The 19,089-nt window shown below is 50.4% G+C and overlaps 1 protein-coding gene across 3 annotated transcripts in view; it reads left to right on the top strand.

The window, feature by feature from the left end:
* Positions 1-18,605, top strand: part of OLFM1 (olfactomedin 1) — a 34,041-nt gene extending 15,436 nt beyond the window's left edge. For 2 of the 3 annotated variants that reach the window (XM_068211095.1, XM_068211094.1), the window contains exons 3-6: positions 4,569-4,724; positions 7,103-7,322; positions 13,682-13,788; positions 16,805-18,605. In XM_068211095.1, the coding sequence (XP_068067196.1) occupies positions 4,569-4,724; positions 7,103-7,322; positions 13,682-13,788; positions 16,805-17,479 (1,158 nt within the window). In that variant the 3' untranslated portion in view covers positions 17,480-18,605. Of the gene's footprint in view, positions 1-4,568; positions 4,725-6,535; positions 6,905-7,102; positions 7,323-13,681; positions 13,789-16,804 lie in introns of those variants that run through there. The other variant, XM_068211096.1, reaches the window with a different exon arrangement.
* The last annotated feature ends 484 nt before the right edge of the window (positions 18,606-19,089 follow it).

Raw genomic sequence — 19,089 nt, 5'->3', positions numbered from 1 at the left:
CCCCAATAACAAGGAATTTTCCAGATAATAGATTTCAGTGAAGAAATGCTGCTTCATGTGAAATTGTGCTCTTCTCGTGCAAATATGAGCTGGCTCCTGTGCTGGATATATAATTAAACCCCATCCCCTAATGCTATATTGGCCTGTGCCGTGCATGACAAAAGAATTTTCATCCTGCTGCTTTGGGGAAAGCTGCTGTATTAATTCCCTCTAACAATATTAAACCTCCACTTAACTGATTTCCCCATGTGCTGAGGACAATAAAGCCAGCCAGGAAACATTCAGCCCTAAAACAATTCTTTGGGTTGTCAGAGGCTGCTAAAAATAATCCCAAGTCAGGCTTTTCTTTCTCGCAGCAATAACGCCCTGGGTGCATTTGCTCCTGAGAGGCAGCAGGATTTATGGACAGCTCAGAGGTGTTCCCAGAACTCTTCATCCGCTCTGAACAATCAGGATTTCACCCAATGCCCTCTGCTGATGGGCAGGAGTTGGGGATGGGAGACCTGGGATAACATCAGGAGGGTGGAAGGGCTCAGTGGGGTTTTTTTCATGCAGCTCTCTGGCTGCCAATGGAGAAAAAGTGAGGGAGGAGCAGGATTTCTGGGCATGTGTTGTGGGATGTTACCTGCCTGCTAATCTGGCTGCATCTCACTCCCACGCTAACCTATATGAAAAACCCCAAAATAAGGAATGGGCTCTTAGTGCCAGACATCTGATCTTGATGGAGGCTGAACTGATAATCCCTGGAGGCACAAACAACTGCAGAGCAGAGCTTCCAGCTTCCCAGCAAGCATTCCAATCCTGAAAACTCCTTCCCTCAGCTGGCATTCTAACCCTAGCTTTGTGATGGGGGGAAATTCTCCTGCTTTCTCCCTGGCAGCACAGGAAGCAGCACAATGTGTCAAGGAGCTAATTGTGTTTGGGTTTTCCAAGGAGCAGACGTGGAATTCACCCGTGGAAATGATGTTGCATGGCATCAGCTGCATGTGTGTGTACACAAAGCAATTACAGCATCTTCAGGGAAATCTCCATGCAGAATCTTTTGGAATTTCGAGGTTCAGAGCTGCCATCCATCCATGCTCAGTTGATGGGGATGAGGATCTGTGTAGGAAGTGCAGTTTCTGTGGCTGGGAATGAGTGCTGGGCATCCTGACAGGTTAAAGAGGGGAGGGGAGGGCAGCCAGGGCTGCTCAGGCTGCACAGAGTGTTCAGCCCATGGTTTGACACTCGAGGTGTCTGAGCTCATCCTTGGCTGGGGTACACCGAGTCCTTCCAGCCTTCCACGTGGCAGGTGCTGAGTCCAGACCTTGGACTGCACCCAAGCCAAGACATCACCTCAGTCCTGCTCATCATCTTCAGATTGTGTTTGATCTCCAAACAGAATTTGATTGATTTATTTATTTGTTCTGGCCCTGTTATCAGGGACAACTTCCTCCTCTGGTGGTGAAACCATTTCTGGTTTCCTGCCAATCCTTCCCCTCAGCCAGTGCTGATTTCCAGACTTAACAGTTCTTTTTGTTCCTCTGATGGTCACTCCCAGGTGTGTATAGGGGGACAGTGACATCTCAGCCATCACTGCCTCCTGCAGACCTCACCAGATGAACTTTTCATTTCCCGAACCATCAGCTGAGTCCATTTCTCTGCTGATTTTTCCCCTAAACCTTGAAAAATCTCCCTCGAGATTCCTCTTGCTGTTGCTCCATCAGTTTGTGCAGCTCCCCAAGGCTGAAGGTTCGTCCCAGCTGTCACCCCAAAGCTGGGCTCAGAACAGCCCTTTTGGAGCTGGCAGGAAAGGCTGATCCACAGGGAGGCTTGAGCAGGGTTTAAACCTTGGATTTGACTTTATAAACCTCACTGAGGTCATCAGGCCAATACTGACTCCCTGTGACTCTGGTTTGATTGTGAATCAACTCATCAAACAGGATGACAAGAGCAGCACTGGAAGCTTCATTTGTATTAATTTCCTATTTCAACTGCTAAAAATAACTCTTTTCCCCCAGCCAGCCACAGGTAACTGTGTCACATTATCTTGGTGAAAATGAGGTTTCAGGCTGAGAGAGGAAGCAAAAAGCATTTTCAGGCGATGTTTGAGGACTGCAGCTGATGGATGGAGCTGAGGGAATTTAAGAGGCACTATCCTTGGGCCTGAGTTCATTAGAGCACTTCTGTACATGCTTCAGCCTGAGCTCCAACAGGCTCATTGAAACCTAATCATGTGCCAAAGTACTTTGCTGGATCAAGGGCATAATATGCTAATGAGGGACAACAGGCAGATCCTCAGCTGCTGGAGCACGGGGCTCTCAGGGATCTGTCAGGGATCTCAGGCTCACTCCCTACAAATCTGGCCCAGATCTTGCCCCATGGAAAACAACAAGGGCAACAAATACCCACTCTGGGCTTGTGAAATCCACCCCAGGATAGCACAGCAGCTCATCTTAGGCATCTCTGTGCAGAGGCATGTGAGGAAGTTGTTTTCCTCTGCTTCAGGGAGGAGCAGAAACATTCCAGAGGTGTTTGAGGGCAGCAGCCTGGGCGAGATGCCCGAGAGCAGAGCATGTCTCTCCCTTCCCACCACCTGAGAAAGAGCCTAAGAAGCCCCCCAAAATTTTATTCAGCAGACTCAGGTATTGGTCTGTCATTACAGAAATGCTCTTTTCTGATTATTTGCAGTTGGGTTAGGCACTAGTGGGATAAATGGGATAAATTTTGCATGAGCCCTACAAGTCGTGCCTCTCTCTGCTCCTTGGAGCAATTCTGCTGCTCGACTCAAAGGATCGGCTGATAACTGGAATAAAAGTAGCTTGGCAGCCCAGCCATGCTTGTCTAAGGCTTCTCTTCTCCTGCCTCGGGGCACAGAGAGGTCTTCAAACTCCTCCACATGCAGCCCAGGTGAATTAACACCCACTGAGAGCTCACATCCCCTGTGGGAGGCACAGCTTAAAGGGAGCTGACCAGGCTCAGGCTGAGCTCAGATTTGCTCTTTTCTCCTCCAAACCTTGTTGTGCACTTCCCTGCTCCTCACACCTCCCTGAGCAGGTCCTGGGGAGGTCATGGTGCTGCTGGTTCATATCTGAGGCTCAGAGACCACAAATAGCTTCACCTTTGCTGAGGAACACTCTGACCCCCGGAGCAGTTGTACAGAACACTCCAAAGCCTGTTGGCCTTTGCCATACAGGTCATCCATACATTTTTAATAGATCCTGCAATAGTTTCAGTGTCATCCTGCATGAGCAACGGGCACTGTGATGGTTTTTCCAAGCTGGAGGGGCACAGTTGGCATTTGCCCTGCGCGGGTGTCCTGCCTTGCCCTCGCTCTGCCACTCCAGGTAAGTCCCAGCCCACCACAGTGGGTTTTGCCAGAGGAAATGTGGGATTCTCACCACTCCTTCCTTCCCCACGCCAGCTTGGCTGCGGCGAGGACGCAGACGGGAGCGGATGTGGCATCCATCGGGGGACAGGGCTGGCTCCTGCTCAGGGTTGGCTCAGCCACCCACAGCTGAGCAGGCTGGGAGCAGGCTGGGAGCTGGGAGCAAGCTGGGAGCAGGCTGGCTCTGGAGGCCCTGACGCAGCAGCAGCAGCAGGCTGGATGCCTGATTCACTTTACCCACGGACGTCATCGCGGCGGTGGCACTGCTGGGGTGACGTGGCGGTGGCAGGAGCAGTGCCCGTGGGCTGAGCCCCGTCACGTCCCCACCGTGGGACAAACACGTCCGGCCCCGCTGCAGAGCCCTTAAATATGGCTCGGTGCTAAACAGGAGCTGACGTCAGAGCTCGTTCCACCTCTCCCAGCCTGGAAAACAGGAGGGAATATCTTAATAAATCAGATGGCAGCCAACCTTCAAAATCAGGTCAGCCTCGCTGGCGTTCCCCTCCCCTCCTCACACCTCCAGCTCGTTTTCTCACTGTGAGCCCAGCCAAGCTCCTTGCATCATTCCCCCGGCGAGGCCAGATGGGCTCCGAGCGGGAGCCGCGGGAATGCGGCACCGCTCGGCTCCGGAGCTGGAGCTCCCGAGCGGGAGGGCACCAGTGGGGTACCAACCCTGCCCCGCTGCTCCCCGGCTCCAGGATGCCCTCCCTGCCACTGGGGTTGCTGTGGCAGATGCTGTCTGAGCAGGCTGGGTGGATAATGAAGTTCTGCTGGCGGGGACTGAGGTTTGTGCTCACGAGGAGATGGAAATGAGCACCTGGGCAGAAGCTTTTCCTGCCAGCCCGGTGTGCTGCTGTCACCTCTGAGCTCTCCTCGTGCCACAGCAGGTGCCTGTCAGAGAGGCCAGCCTGAGTTTAACCTCAACTACACCCCTCATTTCCATGTTGGATTGCTGAATTCTTCTCTGCAGCTTAGCAGCAGCAAAAAAAAAAAAAAAAAAATCATTTATGAAACTGGTTTTGCTGTGTTTTGGAGCACAGGGTCGTAATCTGGGAGCTGCTGTTGATGAGGCAGTAAATAATGCATGGGCTGCTTGCCCTTTAGCTGTGCTGAGTGTGTGGGAAAGGTCAGCCTTGGGATGCAAGGGGGGCTGCCTCGCTGCTGGCAGCACCTTCTTAATGAGTCCCTTCTTGTTTGGCAGGTGCAAAACATGTCCCAGTCGATAGAGGTGTTGGACAGGAGGACTCAGAGAGACCTACAGTATGTGGAGAAGATGGAAAACCAGATGAGGGGACTGGAATCCAAATTTAAGCAAGTGGAAGAAAGCCACAAGCAGCACCTGGCAAGGCAGTTTAAGGTAGGTCTGATTTCCAAACTGCTACGGCAGCTGTGGCCCTGGGCATGGCACTGTGGCCCTGGCTCCCATCAGGGGACCAGCTGTGGGCTCCTTCCCGCCCAAAGCACAGCCAGATCCAGGCTGTGGCCTCACATCCTCAGCCCTGCATCTTGTTATAGGGTAAAAGCACAAATCTCTGCGTTCCCACACCCGCCTGGGTGCCCGAAATAAGGTGGTGCAGGGTGAGTCCATCGGGGGGGTCTGCAGGGAGACACCCGAGCTCTGGGTGAGGTGGGTTCCCCTCTGTGGCCAGGCAGCTTCTCCTTGCCATGCCCAGCACCCATTTCTTGGGGGAAAAAGCCCCAGGAACTGGGGCTCCCTTTGCATTCCTGCAGCATGTGGCAAACCACAGCGGGCAGTCACCAAACCCTGTCTGCCCTGGGGGTGGCTGGAGAAAGTTCTTCATCAATAAACATCACCCCCCCCCCCCCCGAAAAAATACCCCAAAAATACAATTATTACAGCTGTCCTCAGGCTGGCAAACTGCACATCTCCAGGATTTTGTCCAATTTTGGGTGTTGGCAGCAGAGGCAGCACCTTCTGATGGATTTTGTGTGGTGTCCTGGTGCTGGACGGAGGGGGAGAGGAGCTGCAGCCTCTGGAATGCAGCTGGCACTGGGAGCAGTGGCCAAACACTCAGGAAGTTGCTTGAGGATGAATGAAATTGCCAAAAAGATGTTCAGAGCAATACTGGAATCTTAAATTTTAGCAGTGCTGTGGGTTAATAGATATAAAAAATCAAACAGAAAGGATTTCTGGTGGAATTTGGGGACTTTTCTGATCAGTCACCCAGCTGATTCCCACCTTCGTTTGCAGGCAGCTGGCTGGTATTTTACAGCAGATTTTTTTTAAGTCTAAATACTGAAATACCACGATTATCTCATAAAAAGCTGGGAAGATGGTTCTTAAAACTTTTCACCAACTCCACCTCCTCCGCTCCCCATCTCCAGTTACTGCAGGACCCTAAATTTAGCTCTGCAGTCTGGATGGAAAGACTTGAGCATGAGTTTCATTTATTTAATTATTTATTTATTTCAGTTATTATTTTTCCCCCCTCCACCATTCTGATGAGTTCAACCCTCCCCGCTGCCTGCCAGGGAACTTTAAATGAAATAAAGTTTAAACCTTCCCCCACGTGCAAAGCACCGGAGGGAAAAAAACCTTGTGGCTTAAATAGGAGGGGATGGATGGGAAGGAGGCTGAGGAGGAACTCTTGATCCTGTTCAGCCCCAAAAAGCTTCAGGACACAGGCAGATGTCACAGCCCTGGGTGCTGCGAGCTTGGCCACTGTAATTTGAGCAGCACCAGGGATTTTGGGTGTTCTAACACACTTCATTACGGGTAGGTGCATGCATATTAATGTCTACTCATTTGCTGCTGGAGCAAAGCATCTGCAACAAAATGCTGCATTCTGAGCCTTTAAATGAGCAAAAAAAAAAAAAAAAAAAAACAAAACAAAACAAAAATTTAAAAAAAGAAGAGAAAAAGCATTTCTGCAAAATCCATCTGATAATTAATTTTATTTTTCTATTCCACGCTTGAAACCAGTGAGGAATTTTTGTCCAATTTGCTGCCAAAGCAGCATTTGAAAGAACAGCCACAGCATTTTGTTCCTGCTAATGCCAGCATTAAACTGTGAGTGTTTTAGAGCTCTTGTGTTGTTTTTTTTTTCTCTCTTTAGTGCCGTAAGAGTATTTGTCTATGAATGGCTATCTATATAAGGCAGGTTAGTGAGCTAGATCCTCAACAGTATTTCATTTTCTTGCTTACAGGGCTAACTAAAAAGCAAGTTTTTTCAATGCTGCAGTGACTGAAGAAGCAGTTCACTCCCATGTAACCATGAAAAGAGGGCCACAGAGCATTTTGCACCATGCATTGATTTTTTTGATTATTTTCCAAATTAGCACCATATCTCACTAAGGAACCTTGAACCACACAACCGAGATCTTCCTTTGCATGCAATTGTAGATGCATTTCATGAATAGTTTGAAACCCTTGTCAATGCATATATATCTTATTTTCTTTTATTTTTTGGAAAGAAAAAAAGAAAAAAAACAACAACTCTTTGTGTATGTGATCTGAAGCATGTAACCCTAAGATGTTGCATTCTAAAAATGACAAATAAAGGCCTTTCCCAAATATTTTGGTGTTCTGCAGCCTGTTTAATATGTTCTTGCCAAGACATCATTCGGACCAAAAATAATAATTGAGCTAATTTTAATGCTAATAATTGTGGGATATGTGAACATTTCGCTCCCATAGGAAGCACCCAGGTCAAGGCAGAGTGTTGCAGATTTTTGCACGCATAGCACTGAACCGAGCTTATTTTAACCTTGCAGGCAATAAAAGCGAAAATGGAGGAACTTAGGCCTTTGATACCAGTGTTGGAAGAGTACAAAGCCGATGCCAAATTGGTATTGCAGTTTAAAGAGGAGGTCCAGAATCTGACGTCAGTTCTAAACGAACTCCAGGAGGAGATTGGCGCCTATGACTACGAAGAGCTTCAGAACAGAGTGTCAAATCTTGAAGAAAGGCTTCGTGCATGCATGCAAAAATTAGGTAGGCTCAGAACCACCATGGTGGCTCCAACGCCACCGGCGCCAACGCACGCATCCCGGCCGGAGGCAGAGATGCCCCGCTGGACATCTGGTGCCGTGCCCGGCCGCGAGGGATGAGCTCCACACAGCCAGGGGTGATCCTGCCAAGAGTTATGCCACCAGGAACATTCCTCCTGGGAGTAGTCCTGCTCAGGATTACTGGCAGGGGCAATGCTGCTCGTGGTGTGAGCGCTTCAGGATCCTCCTCCCCTCCGAGTGGGCGTGTGGGCGGCGCTTGCATAAGTGGCAGCTCACGCTTATGCAAAGCCAACACTTGCACCCCTTTTGCTTCTGCATCCCTGGACCTGGCCCGTCAGCAAAGGGCTCTGCTCGTGGTGGGGGGTGTGGGGCTGTGCCTCGGTTTCCCTCGGTTTCCTTTCTTTTTTTTGCATCTTGCCAATCCCCCCGGAGCAGAGCATGAGGAGCCGGTGCGCGGTGTGGTCCTGCCCCTGCGCGGGATGTGAATCCTCCCTCTCCCGTTCCCCAAGGGAGCAGGGAGCCATTTCCACCAGGCTGCTGCCAAACCACCAGGGATTCATCTCTGACCTCATCCACAGGGTTTGAATTGACTGAAAACTCTTGGGGCTGTTGTGGGGAGGCTCAGCTGTCACCAAACCAAACGTGTGACCCCAAACACAGGGGGAAGGAGGAAGGCGCTGCCTTCCACAGCTACAAGGACTCTCTGCACCATGTGTTGGGCCAGCTCTGACTTGATTTAATTTCTCCTTCCATTATTGACTTTCTTGCCACGCCATTTAGATAATCCAAACACATTAACTGCTCTGCAGTCTATTTTGGTAGCACATACGAAATTACACTCTCAGGTAACTTCACGGAAGATCAGATCTCTTCTGAGCACTTGATATCCTTGGCAAGGTAACGCTTTGTTTCTCTCTTGCCTCTGCTTCTGGGGTTGCTTTTGCTTGTTTCTAGATGCCTCCACACTGTGAGCAGCCACCTCCCCTCCATTCCCTCTGCATCTCCATCTTCTGGTTCCTTGGACATCCCTTGTAGGCTCCATCTCACCCAGAGAGTAAAATTCCCATTTAAATGTGGATGCTCAGAGTATTAGAACAAGCCAGGCACCGAGGCACCCTTGGGACAGGTAAAACCCCCCTGGCCAAGAGAGATCAGAGTTTGATTTACATTAATTAATGAGTGCTGGTGCCCCAGGTTTGGTTTGGTTTGAGAACAGGACAGGCTGGGGCTTTCTGCCCCTTTCTGTTGTCCCTCCCCTCACCCCGTGGTGGACACAGGGAGGGCAGCAGGGTTGGGCCAGGAGGGAAATTCTGACCTTGCCCTCACCCTCTTGAACTTCCCCCTGGAAGCCTAATAATGGGGACAGGAATGAGCAGGGCTGGAGTGAATTGGTCCCCGGTTCCTGGAGCTGTATCAGGTGGGCACGGTGCAGTGGGAAGATAAGGAAGGATGAGCAGATAAGAAGGAAAGATAAGAAAAGAGAACAGGCCCAGGAGGGTGGGGTGGACCAAGGGCACACAGAGACCTCCTGGCAGCCCCACATCCCCTGCAAATGGCTCCTCTCATCCCTCCCCTGCTGAAGGCGGAGGAGAAGGAGGAGAAGGTGCCCTAGGAGGGATTCCCTTGCTGAACCCAGAGCCTTCAGCCCATCCCTTGAAGATGAGGAGGAGCTGTGGGTCACAGGGACAGGGAGCAGGAACAGGGATTTGAGACTTCAAACTTGGGGACAGTTCTTTAAACAAAGCCATCCTGTCCCCACCAGCCCCTCTCCAGCCAGGGAAGCTGGGACAATCCTCCTACTGATCCTGGGCAGGCTTTAAGGAGTAGCTCCCAAACCATTCAGGGCTCCAAAAAATTAGAATTTGCTCTTGGACCATTAACCCTTTCTGCTCATCCCATCCCCTCATGCTCAGGTCCAGCTGGGACCAGTAGCCCAAGTAAGAATGAGGCAGATAGGATTGCTGAGCTCTTGCAGGTAACCTTGTCAAGAAACTTTTGGGTGTTTTTTAATATCTTTTTGAGTCTTTAGCTGGGCTTTTTGGCTTCTCCCTGCCCTTACTCTCTCTCTGGGGTCAGGGCAGCTCTTTTGCAGCAGCCCTGGGTGCTCACAGAGATGGATTCTGTGCCTCCCAAAGGTTCATCCCAGAGGATTTGCTGCTCACTCAGGAAGGTGATTTATTTGGTCACTTAAAAGAAACATCACGGATTGAATTTCCAATGCTATTTATCTCTCTGGCATGTAAAGCACTGGAAATGGTTGCTAATTGAGTTAAATTCAGGTAACAGCCTTACAAATGCTTTGCTGCCACACAATGAGGCCCTGATTGCTGAGGATTTCACTTTGCTGCAGGTTATCTGCTCAGCTGGGCTCTCTGATGTCTCGAGGGGAAGGTTTTAGCTGGGATTTGCTGCTCCCCTGAAATGTGTGTGCCCCAAAAAGGTTCAGGGAGCCGCTGCAAAAGGCACAGGCCAAGGGGAGGGGAGGGATGTGCCACATTCCCACCCAGTTCACCTCTCCCAGGGAGCTCTGAGCCTTGGCAGTGCCTTTTCCTTAGCCAAGGTGCTGTTTTGCATTTTGGGTTTCCTGAGCATTATTGATGGATCAATAGTGAAAACACTTCCTGACCCTGGCATGTGTGTGGAGGGGAAAAAAAAATCAATAATGGCAGGTTCAATCTGTGTTTCTGTTTACACTCCTAAAGATCCCTATTTATACAGGGACTTTAGCCTTTCCATTAATGTTCCTAAAAGGAAGTGCAGGGGTTGGCACTCCTTGGATCTAGGAGGAATTTAACTCAGGCAGGACAAGATTTCCTTGGGAAAAATCCTGGTGCAGGGATGAGGATGGAGCTCCATCCTTGAGGAGTTTGGGAAGGGGATGGAGCTCCATCCTTGATGAGTTTGGGATGGGGATGGAGCTCCATCCCTGATGAGTTTGGGATGAGGATGGAGCTCCATCCTTGAGGAGTTTGGGATGGGGATGGAGCTCCATCCTTGATGAGTTTGGGATGGGGATGGAGCTCCATCCCTGATGAGTTTGGGATGAGGATGGAGCTCCATCCTTGAGGAGTTTGGGATGGGGATGGAGCTCCATCCTTGATGAGTTTGGGATGGGGATGGAGCTCCATCCTTGAGGAGTTTGGGATGAGGATAGAGCTCCATCCCTGATGAGTTTGGGATGGGGATGGAGCTCCATCCTTGATGAGTTTGGGATGGGGATGGAGCTCCATCCCTGATGAGTTTGGGATGAGGATGGAGCCCCATCCCTGATGGTTTTGGGATGGGGATAGAGCTCCATCCCTGATGAGTTTGGGATGAGGATGGAGCTCCATCCCTGATGAGTTTGGGATGGGGATGGAGCTCCATCCCTGATGGTTTTGGGATGGGGATAGAGCTCCATCCCTGATGGTTTTGGGATGAGGATGGAGCCCCATCCCTGATGGTTTTGGGATGAGCATGGAGCCCCATCCCTGATGGTTTTGGGATGAGCATGGAGCCCCATCCCTGATGGTTTTGGGATGAGGATGGAGCCCCATCTCTGATGGGTTTGGGATAGGGTGCTCCCAACCAAGCAACAGAGGCAAAATCCAGGCACAGCTGAGCTGCCACAGCCCCATCCCTGCCGTGGAGGGCTGGGATTGGGATGGGGATCAATCCTTGGCTTCCTGGGAAGCTGGAGCAGGGAAGGATCCCGGCTGTGGCAGCAAAACCATGGAGCCCAGAAGGAGCTGGTGCCTGTGCGTTGGTGGAGGAGCTGCTGGGAGCTGCCAAGCAGGACTTGTGGGCAGGATCCAGAGCTGGAGAGGAGGTGGTGGCACCCTGGGAGGAGGGGAGAGCAGATTCCACCTGCTCCTGCTGGAAAATTCCTCATGCAGCTGAAGGAAGGGGCTGCGTGGGGACGCATTTCATGGCAGGGTGCAGGACAGGGACACTTGGGAAAAGGCTGTTTTGTGGCCAGGAGAAAGGATCTGAATAGCTCTGGGCGAAGAGGAGTGAAAGCAGCTCCTCTGTGAGGCTCTAGGATCTGCTCCCCACAGGTTTCCCCTGTGCTGGACTCCTGGGTGAGCACCAGGATGTGCTTTTCTGTGGCACAGTTGTCCCTGAGTGACCTGGAATTCCCATAGAATCCCATACTCCTGCCATCCCAGCGGGGGAGGGGGGGTTGCAAAAGGCTCAGCTCTTGATATTGTGAGAGTGCTTTGGATCTCCTCAGGTGGGCGAGGACCTCAGGGGCTGGAGTTGTCCATGCCTGGGTGGCAAACCCAGCAAAGCTGACTCGGGATCTTCAAAATCCACGTTAAATTCCCCCCAGCAACCCGGGATGGGTTCACAGCAGGAGAGAGAGCAACCCTCCTGCATTGCTGAGGAGCTGGGCTGTGTGTGCCTCTAGCTAAACGTGTAGGAGATGTTGCAAACAACACTGATTTACCCTTATCAGCTGCTGCTGCTTTTTTTTTTTTTTTTTTTTAATCAATGAGCTTTTATAGCATGCTCCTCTCCAAGGAAATGGGAGGAAGACATAAAGTGGCAGCAGTGTAGGGCTGTGATAATGGAAGGCAGATCTGGGATTAGGGGAAGGCTGGACCCCTGCAAGACATTCAAATTTGTTATTTTAACCCATTGCATCTCTTTGCTCTCCCTCTGAGCTGAGAGGTTTGGAGTGCAGCAGGCAGGGGGGCAAATTCCTGTGCCTTGTGTCCCAGCAAAGCTCTGCTTTTTGGTGGCACCTCTCTTGATCTGCCTGGGCACTGATGGTGCCCTTGGTCATGTCCTGCTGGTGCACATCAGGAATATCTTCCTCTGTTTTCTGCCCTGAGCTAAGGGGATCCCTTTGGCCACAGCTTGGAGCTGAGGCAGGTGGATGTGTCTGGTCAGGAATTACAATGCAGGTGAGAAAGAGGCAGCTGAGAGGGATTGCAGAGTTCTGGAAATGCTCAGGGTGTAAAATCTATGATTCTATGAAGGTCAGGTTGGACAGCAACCTGATCTGGTTAAAGACATCCCTGCTCATTGCAGGGGGCTGGACTAAACGACCTTTAATGGTCCCTGATAACAAACCATCCTATGATTTTACTTGGTAATTTGGAGCAGGATGACCTTGTCCTGAGCTGACAGAGCTCTCCCTGTGTTCCAGCAGCACCTGCAGGGGCTCCCACCTGTAGCCCAGCCCTGGGTCCTGCTGAGCAGGTACTGCAGTGCAGCTCCAACACAGCACCCAGAGCAGCTTCTCCACCCCAGCACTGCCACCTTCCCCTTCCCCAGCCTGCCAGAGGCTCCCACATCAGAAAGGAGAACTCAGGAAACACCTCCTGAACTTCAGGTGGTGGCTGTCCCCCATTGCCTCTGCCCTGGGTGTGTCTGGGTTTTAAATGAGCTCTCCCTGCCCAACAGGACATCCCCCACCAGCCCCAGTCCCTCCCGAGGCATCTTCATCTCCTCACCTGTCACTCCTCACTGCACTCACGATAAATTTTGGTGGGGCAGGGAACCAGAGTGGCAGCTTTCCTGAAACTTGGGGATATTTTTGGGAACAGGAACTGGGATGTGGCTGCACCTTCCATGCTGAGGCTGCAGCATCCCACATCCACGGATGGAGCCAGGGCTGGGAAATGAGCTGGAGGAGAGGTGCTGCTGCTTCCCCTCATATTTAGGGCTTGAAAACCCAGCAAGGTGCTGAACTGGCTCCCTGAATTCAGCAGATTTGGAGCAGCTGAGCTCACAGTGCCCGTGCCCATCCCTGTGCTGGTGAGGTTGAGCTGGGCAGGATTCCCAGGACAGCTCCTGAGGGATCCTTGGGATGCTCCCACCTTCGTCCTGCTGCGCTGGGGCTCCTGTCCCAGAGCTGCCTGGAGGATCCATCAGTGTCTCCTGAGTGTGCAACACGAGGGGGAATAGGGAAAGTTACTGGCAAATGATCTTTGCAGGGAGGAGATTTACATTGTGGGCCATTTTCCACCTTCCTCCTTTTTCTCCTCTGCATAACCTGTAACAAACACACATTTCCAGCAGGGCTGGAAGAGCCACGGCTGCCTTTTTATCTTGGCTGCAGCCACTGGATCAGAGCAGCTCCTCAGCTCCTTCCTCCACCTGCCTGCTGCTCTCATTCTCGATTCTGTGCCACTCGCAGCTCGCCAGCTTCAGCCAAGCTCCTTTTCTTGGGGACAGCGATAAGGACAATTGTCATTAAGAGGTGTGAAACAAACAAAAGCATCCGACACTTGTTCCTGACGTGATTCCCTGTAATTAAACCAACCCTCAGCAGGGCAGAGAGGAGTGGGTGGGATGGTGCCGGTGCCCCTCAGGGGCGGTCGTGGTGCTCACCAGCCTTCCCCTCTTTTCCAGCCTGTGGGAAGCTGACGGGAATAAGTGACCCGATCACAATTAAAACCTCGGGGTCCCGCTTTGGATCGTGGATGACGGATCCTCTGGCTCCTGAGGGAGAAAACAAGGTAAGGGTGTGACAGCATCACCCGCGTGGTGAGGACAGTGAATATTCATCACAGCCCAGTCTGCGCCCTGGGAAACCTGGGGAATGTCCTCATCCATCCCACAGGGCTCTGCTGGCAGCGGGAGGGGGCTGAGCATCCCACAGGGAGGGAGGATGAGGAGAAGTTGAGCAGCCCCTGCACTGCTCCCTTTCCTGGGCAGGTGAAACTCATTGCAGTGATGAGGGTCCATGGGCTCAGAATTGTCACCACGAGGTCTGTGTAGGGGGGACAAAGGCAAGTATTGGGTTTCTAATCTGTGTTTGGCAGCCAGGAGGGAGCCGGGGCTGAGCAGAGGGACCCGTGCTCCTGGTCCCTGCTGCTCTTCTGCTGGCAGCACCTCTGATAATGTCATCTGCCTGCATTTGCCCTCCATCCTCCGCCTCCATTGTTGTGAGGAATTAACTGACTGCAGCCAGAGAGAGAGATTTGTTTTGCTTTGTTTTGGTCTTTTATTTTTTTCCATTCAGACCATTCAATTTTGATCCCAAGAAGGTAGGAGGCCAATAACTGGCTGAAAATCAATCCCAGCTCCCCATGACTGATGGAATGGAAAATATCTCGAGTGTTTGCCGAGGATTTGCAGGCAGCAAAACAAAACAAAAAGCACAAAGCTTGGCTGCCTGTAATTCCCTCCTCCATGCAGCATCCTTCAAAGGATAAAGGCACCAGCAAGGGCTGGATCAGGGCACCTATTTTGGGATCTGTGTCCTGGCATCAGCTCTGTAGCTGAGAGGACAAGGGATGCTCTGGAGGAGTCACCCCTGGGTGGTTTCTTTGAAGGTGACTTGAGTTGTCAGGCTCTTTCCCTCCAGCAGCCAACTGGTTGGCACTGGTTCCCCAATTCAACACCTCCATATTTTACAGTTATTAAGAAAAATTTCACCTCCAGCCCAAACAAAACCCTGCTTAGAGGTGAGATGGGAAGGTTTTACCCACTTCACGTCCCATTTTGTTCAAGAGAGGGGACAGAATCGTCCCCTTCAGGCTGTGCTTGCTGCTTCCATTGGCACTAAGACAATTTTCAGCTGAAGCTGCTGGTTCAGATGCTAAAGATCCCCCCGTGTGTTCAGGGAGTTTTGTCTCAAACCGCTATTTTTTGATATTTTTTTAGCCATGCCTTTTTCTGCAGTATATTTTTGTTATACAAGTGGGCTGCAAACTGGAGCTGGAGCTTCCCAAGCCTCTCTGTGTATTTAATATATAAAACCTGCCGGGAGTTTTATTAGGAACACACCATTAAGTGAACTTCATTGGCTGCTCAGCGGAGTGGGAAAGTGAGAATGGGCAGTTTATCATCCCCAGCTCCTGTCCCCGAGCCCCAGGAGGGGTTTGGTGTTCCTGTGATCATTTCTTCATGTCATGAAACCACGGAACACAACTGGGAGAGATTTGTGAGTGCTATGGGAGCAGCAGGTGGATGCTAAAAGCTGGGATTGTTGTGTGTGGACAGGAGGAGGTTGCTCAGAGCCAGCTGCTGTGACGGGACATTGTTCATCCATCAATCTCTGCTTTTCCAGAGCTTGGAATGCTCTTGGGTCCTGCAGCCCCTGCATGGTGACACAGGGCTCTGCTGGGCTTTAAAAACTGAGCACAACACATTTGCATGTTGAATTTTTAATGCCAGAATAATGAAATGGAAGCAGCAAAGAGAGAGTCATGTTTTGGATATTTTTCCCCTATCATTTCCCAAACTGGTTCAGCTGAAGCTGAAGTTCCATTTCCAGCTCTGGCTCTTCTCTGGTGCTTTTGCAGCCACCCCCAAGCCCACCAAGGTTTGGGGCTGAGGGTCAGAGCCATTTGCCACATGTCCATTCCCCACCTCTGCAGCCTCTCCAGGGAGGTGATGACAGAATGTTGAACTTCCCTCCAAAGTTTTTGGAAACCCCAGTTGACTTCCCAAAGGCAGCTGCCAAATGTTGGGCTGCCCTTCTCAAAGACTGATGATCACACTCCAGACACAGAGCTGTCAGATTTTGCAAGGGGTTTGCAGAAGAAATCTGCACTACATCACCCAAATCTGCAGCCTTAAAGGCTTCCCTCTTGCTAAATTTACCTTTTCTCCTTCCTAAATTTACCTTTTCTCCTTCCTAAATTTACTTTTTCTCCTTCCTAAATTTACCTTTTCTCCTTCCTAAATGGCTCTTACAGAAAGCAGCTCTCTCATTTTCAGGCAGCAACTGCATCCAGAAATGTCAGTGGCTGGCTGGATATTTCTTGTGGATATTAACTGCACAGCTTGGTCATTTGCCTCGGAATTGGTTTCATATAACAAAAGCTTTTTTTTTTTTTTAAGGAGTCTAGACAGTGTCCCCAGTGAACTGGCACTTAAATGATGATCTAAAATCTCTCCCCAATCTACCCAGAGCAAGATTTAGATGTCTTTGTCTCTTATATTTCAGCAGCCTTGCTTTAAGCTTTTGATGCAGCAGCGTATGATTTTTAAACCAATATGGACTTTTTGCTTGAATTTGCCTGACAATGAGTGATTGCAGCCCTTGCTCCCGCATTCCAAATTAATGGAGTTGTGCACAGCAGCTGCTGTAATTTACTGAGTGCTACCGCAGGAAGCAAAAGCAGCAGCAGCAGCGACAGAAAATGCTGGGTTTAGCCGGGGAAAAGCTGCTAATTGCCCTCGGGAAGGGAAGGTGGTGCCAGCCACCAGCATTCCCAGGGGAGCACTTAAGCCAAGGAGATATCAGGTTATCCCCCAGGGAAAGCTTTGCTTTTCGGTTGATTTCGTGGCTGATTTGGGACTCCAGAAATTGGGGTTATTTCTGGATGTAGGTGACAGATGTTGGCTGGATTCAAGGCCAGATTGGACGGGATTTGGAGCAGCCTACTCTGGTGGAAGGCGTCCTTGGCAAGGATGAGTTTTAATCTCCATTCCCAACCATTTTATGACGATTCCTGGCTGTGGATTTGTCCTCGCCAGTTGCAGAGGTGATCCCTAACCCCGCCCCATGTTTGCGTTGTGCAGGTTTGGTACATGGACAGCTACCACAACAACCGCTTCGTCCGCGAGTACAAATCCATGGCGGATTTCATGAACACCGACAACTTCACCTCCCACCGCCTGCCCCACCCGTGGTCGGGCACGGGCCAGGTGGTCTACAACGGCTCCATCTACTTCAACAAATACCAAAGCCACATCATCATCAGGTTCGACTTGAAGACGGAGACCATCCTCAAGACGCGCAGCCTGGACTACGCCGGCTACAACAACATGTACCACTACGCCTGGGGCGGCCACTCGGACATCGACCTCATGGTGGACGAGAACGGGCTCTGGGCCGTCTACGCCACCAACCAGAACGCCGGCAACATCGTCATCAGCAAGTTGGACCCCAACACCCTGCAGAGCCTGCAGACCTGGAACACCAGCTACCCGAAACGCAGCGCCGGCGAGGCCTTCATCATCTGCGGCACCCTCTACGTCACCAACGGCTACTCGGGCGGCACCAAGGTGCACTACGCCTACCAGACCAACGCCTCCACCTACGAGTACATCGACATCCCCTTCCAGAACAAGTATTCCCACATCTCCATGTTGGACTACAACCCCAAGGATCGGGCTCTCTACGCCTGGAACAACGGGCACCAAATCCTGTACAACGTCACCCTCTTCCACGTCATCCGCTCCGACGAGTTGTAGCCCGGCCTTGGTTCGAAACTGGGTTTAGGGGGGAAAAATAAATAAATTAAGTTGAAAATTAAAAAAAAAATAATAATAAAAAGGAAAAAAAGGGAGAAACTAATTTAAACAAAAATGCTATTAAGGAAACATACTTTAAATAAGTAAACATATAAACAGCTGCCAAAATTAAGACCAACATCATGGAGGATTATCCAGCATAAGCCTGACAGATCAGCATTACCTCTACATTTCTAGAAGTCTGGCCCTGTGTTATAGACTCACAAGTAACCGTGTACTTGCAGCTGGAACTGCACTCAGAGAACCACTTCAGTTTGGGGTTTTGTTTTGTTTCTGTTCTGATAGCAAACCTAGAGAACATCCTCAAGCAGTAAGGCAATGACTGTTGGAAGTTCACCCTCGGGAGCCTCGCTCTCCTCCGTGTGTGGGTTGCATGGACATTCCCCCGGCGCCACGGGCAGCTGTGATGGATGTGTGGGAAGAAAAAGCAGGAAAAGCTGACCCGTGAGGAGCTCTGGCTGTCTCAACAAGACCTATCACAGGTTAGTTTTCTTTGCCTTCCATTGCAGCTACTGTCTCTCTCAACTGTGTTCTTGTCACTTAGATTAACTGTGCTGAGACCCGAAGTAGCTCATGGATCTGTGTCTTAGTAACTTATTAAACACGATGGTTTAAGTATGTATTATGAACAAGTTGTTGTACCCATATTGTTTGAACTTATGTATTCAGCAGCTATATTGTATAATGTATGTCTGTTATTTACCAGAGGTGGCAAAACTTTGTATGTCCAGTTTATGCAATGAATGTTGTAAATGCAATGATGTAGTTTGGATTTAATAAATGATGGTTTTTTCGTTTCTAAAAAGGCAAAAAAAAAAAATTCAGTGTTCACCCTTATACACAGGTAACCAATTTCATGTTGATAATTACAGGAATATTCTCTTACTGTTATCTATCTACATAGCATTATGGTGGTTGGAAATAGCTTCCGTGGAGATTCTGTGACAGCAGATTCCCATGGGAAGCTTTGTTTATGGAAGTGTGAAGGTAATTTAATTTTTTTTAAGAGGAAAACTTTGTACTATCCACAGTTATCTAAGGAACAATAAAACTATTAGGAGACTTCCCTGCTTTTTTTGTTGTCTTCTCTGTGTGAGTGAGCCAGTGCAGGGGAGGGAGGACAGGAATTTTTTGGGGTACATGCTGAACAGCCATCCTGAGTTTCCTTCCAGGGAATATTTCCTGATGTGTAGCTGGGGCTGGGAGGGTGGAAGGTTGGCTCTCTGCTCTGTAGGGATTCCCTTCCCATTTTCATCTGGAGCAGGCACCGCTTCAAGGAGATAAAATGCTGTGGCTGCTCCTGCTGTGGGCAGGGTCCGGCCATCCCCTCAGGGACTGACAGTGTCTGGTGTTGGTGCCACCACAGGAGGAAATCTCATCACCTGCCACTTTTATTGGAGCTGCAGACACTGCTTGGGACCCCTGAGAGCAACTGGATCCCATTCCTTCTTGGATTCTTGGAGTGCTCCCCACCCTGAGTTTGCTGCAGGCTTGTGCAGGTAAAAATCTCCTTTATTTAACTTGTTCTAAAGAGTGACTGTCACTGTCAC

Source organism: Anomalospiza imberbis, chromosome 21 (assembly GCF_031753505.1).
Source record: "Anomalospiza imberbis isolate Cuckoo-Finch-1a 21T00152 chromosome 21, ASM3175350v1, whole genome shotgun sequence".
Classification (NCBI taxonomy): domain Eukaryota; kingdom Metazoa; phylum Chordata; class Aves; order Passeriformes; family Viduidae; genus Anomalospiza; species Anomalospiza imberbis.
The sequence above is the reverse complement of the archived record's forward strand: the minus strand, read 5'-3'. Positions and strand labels throughout refer to the sequence as shown.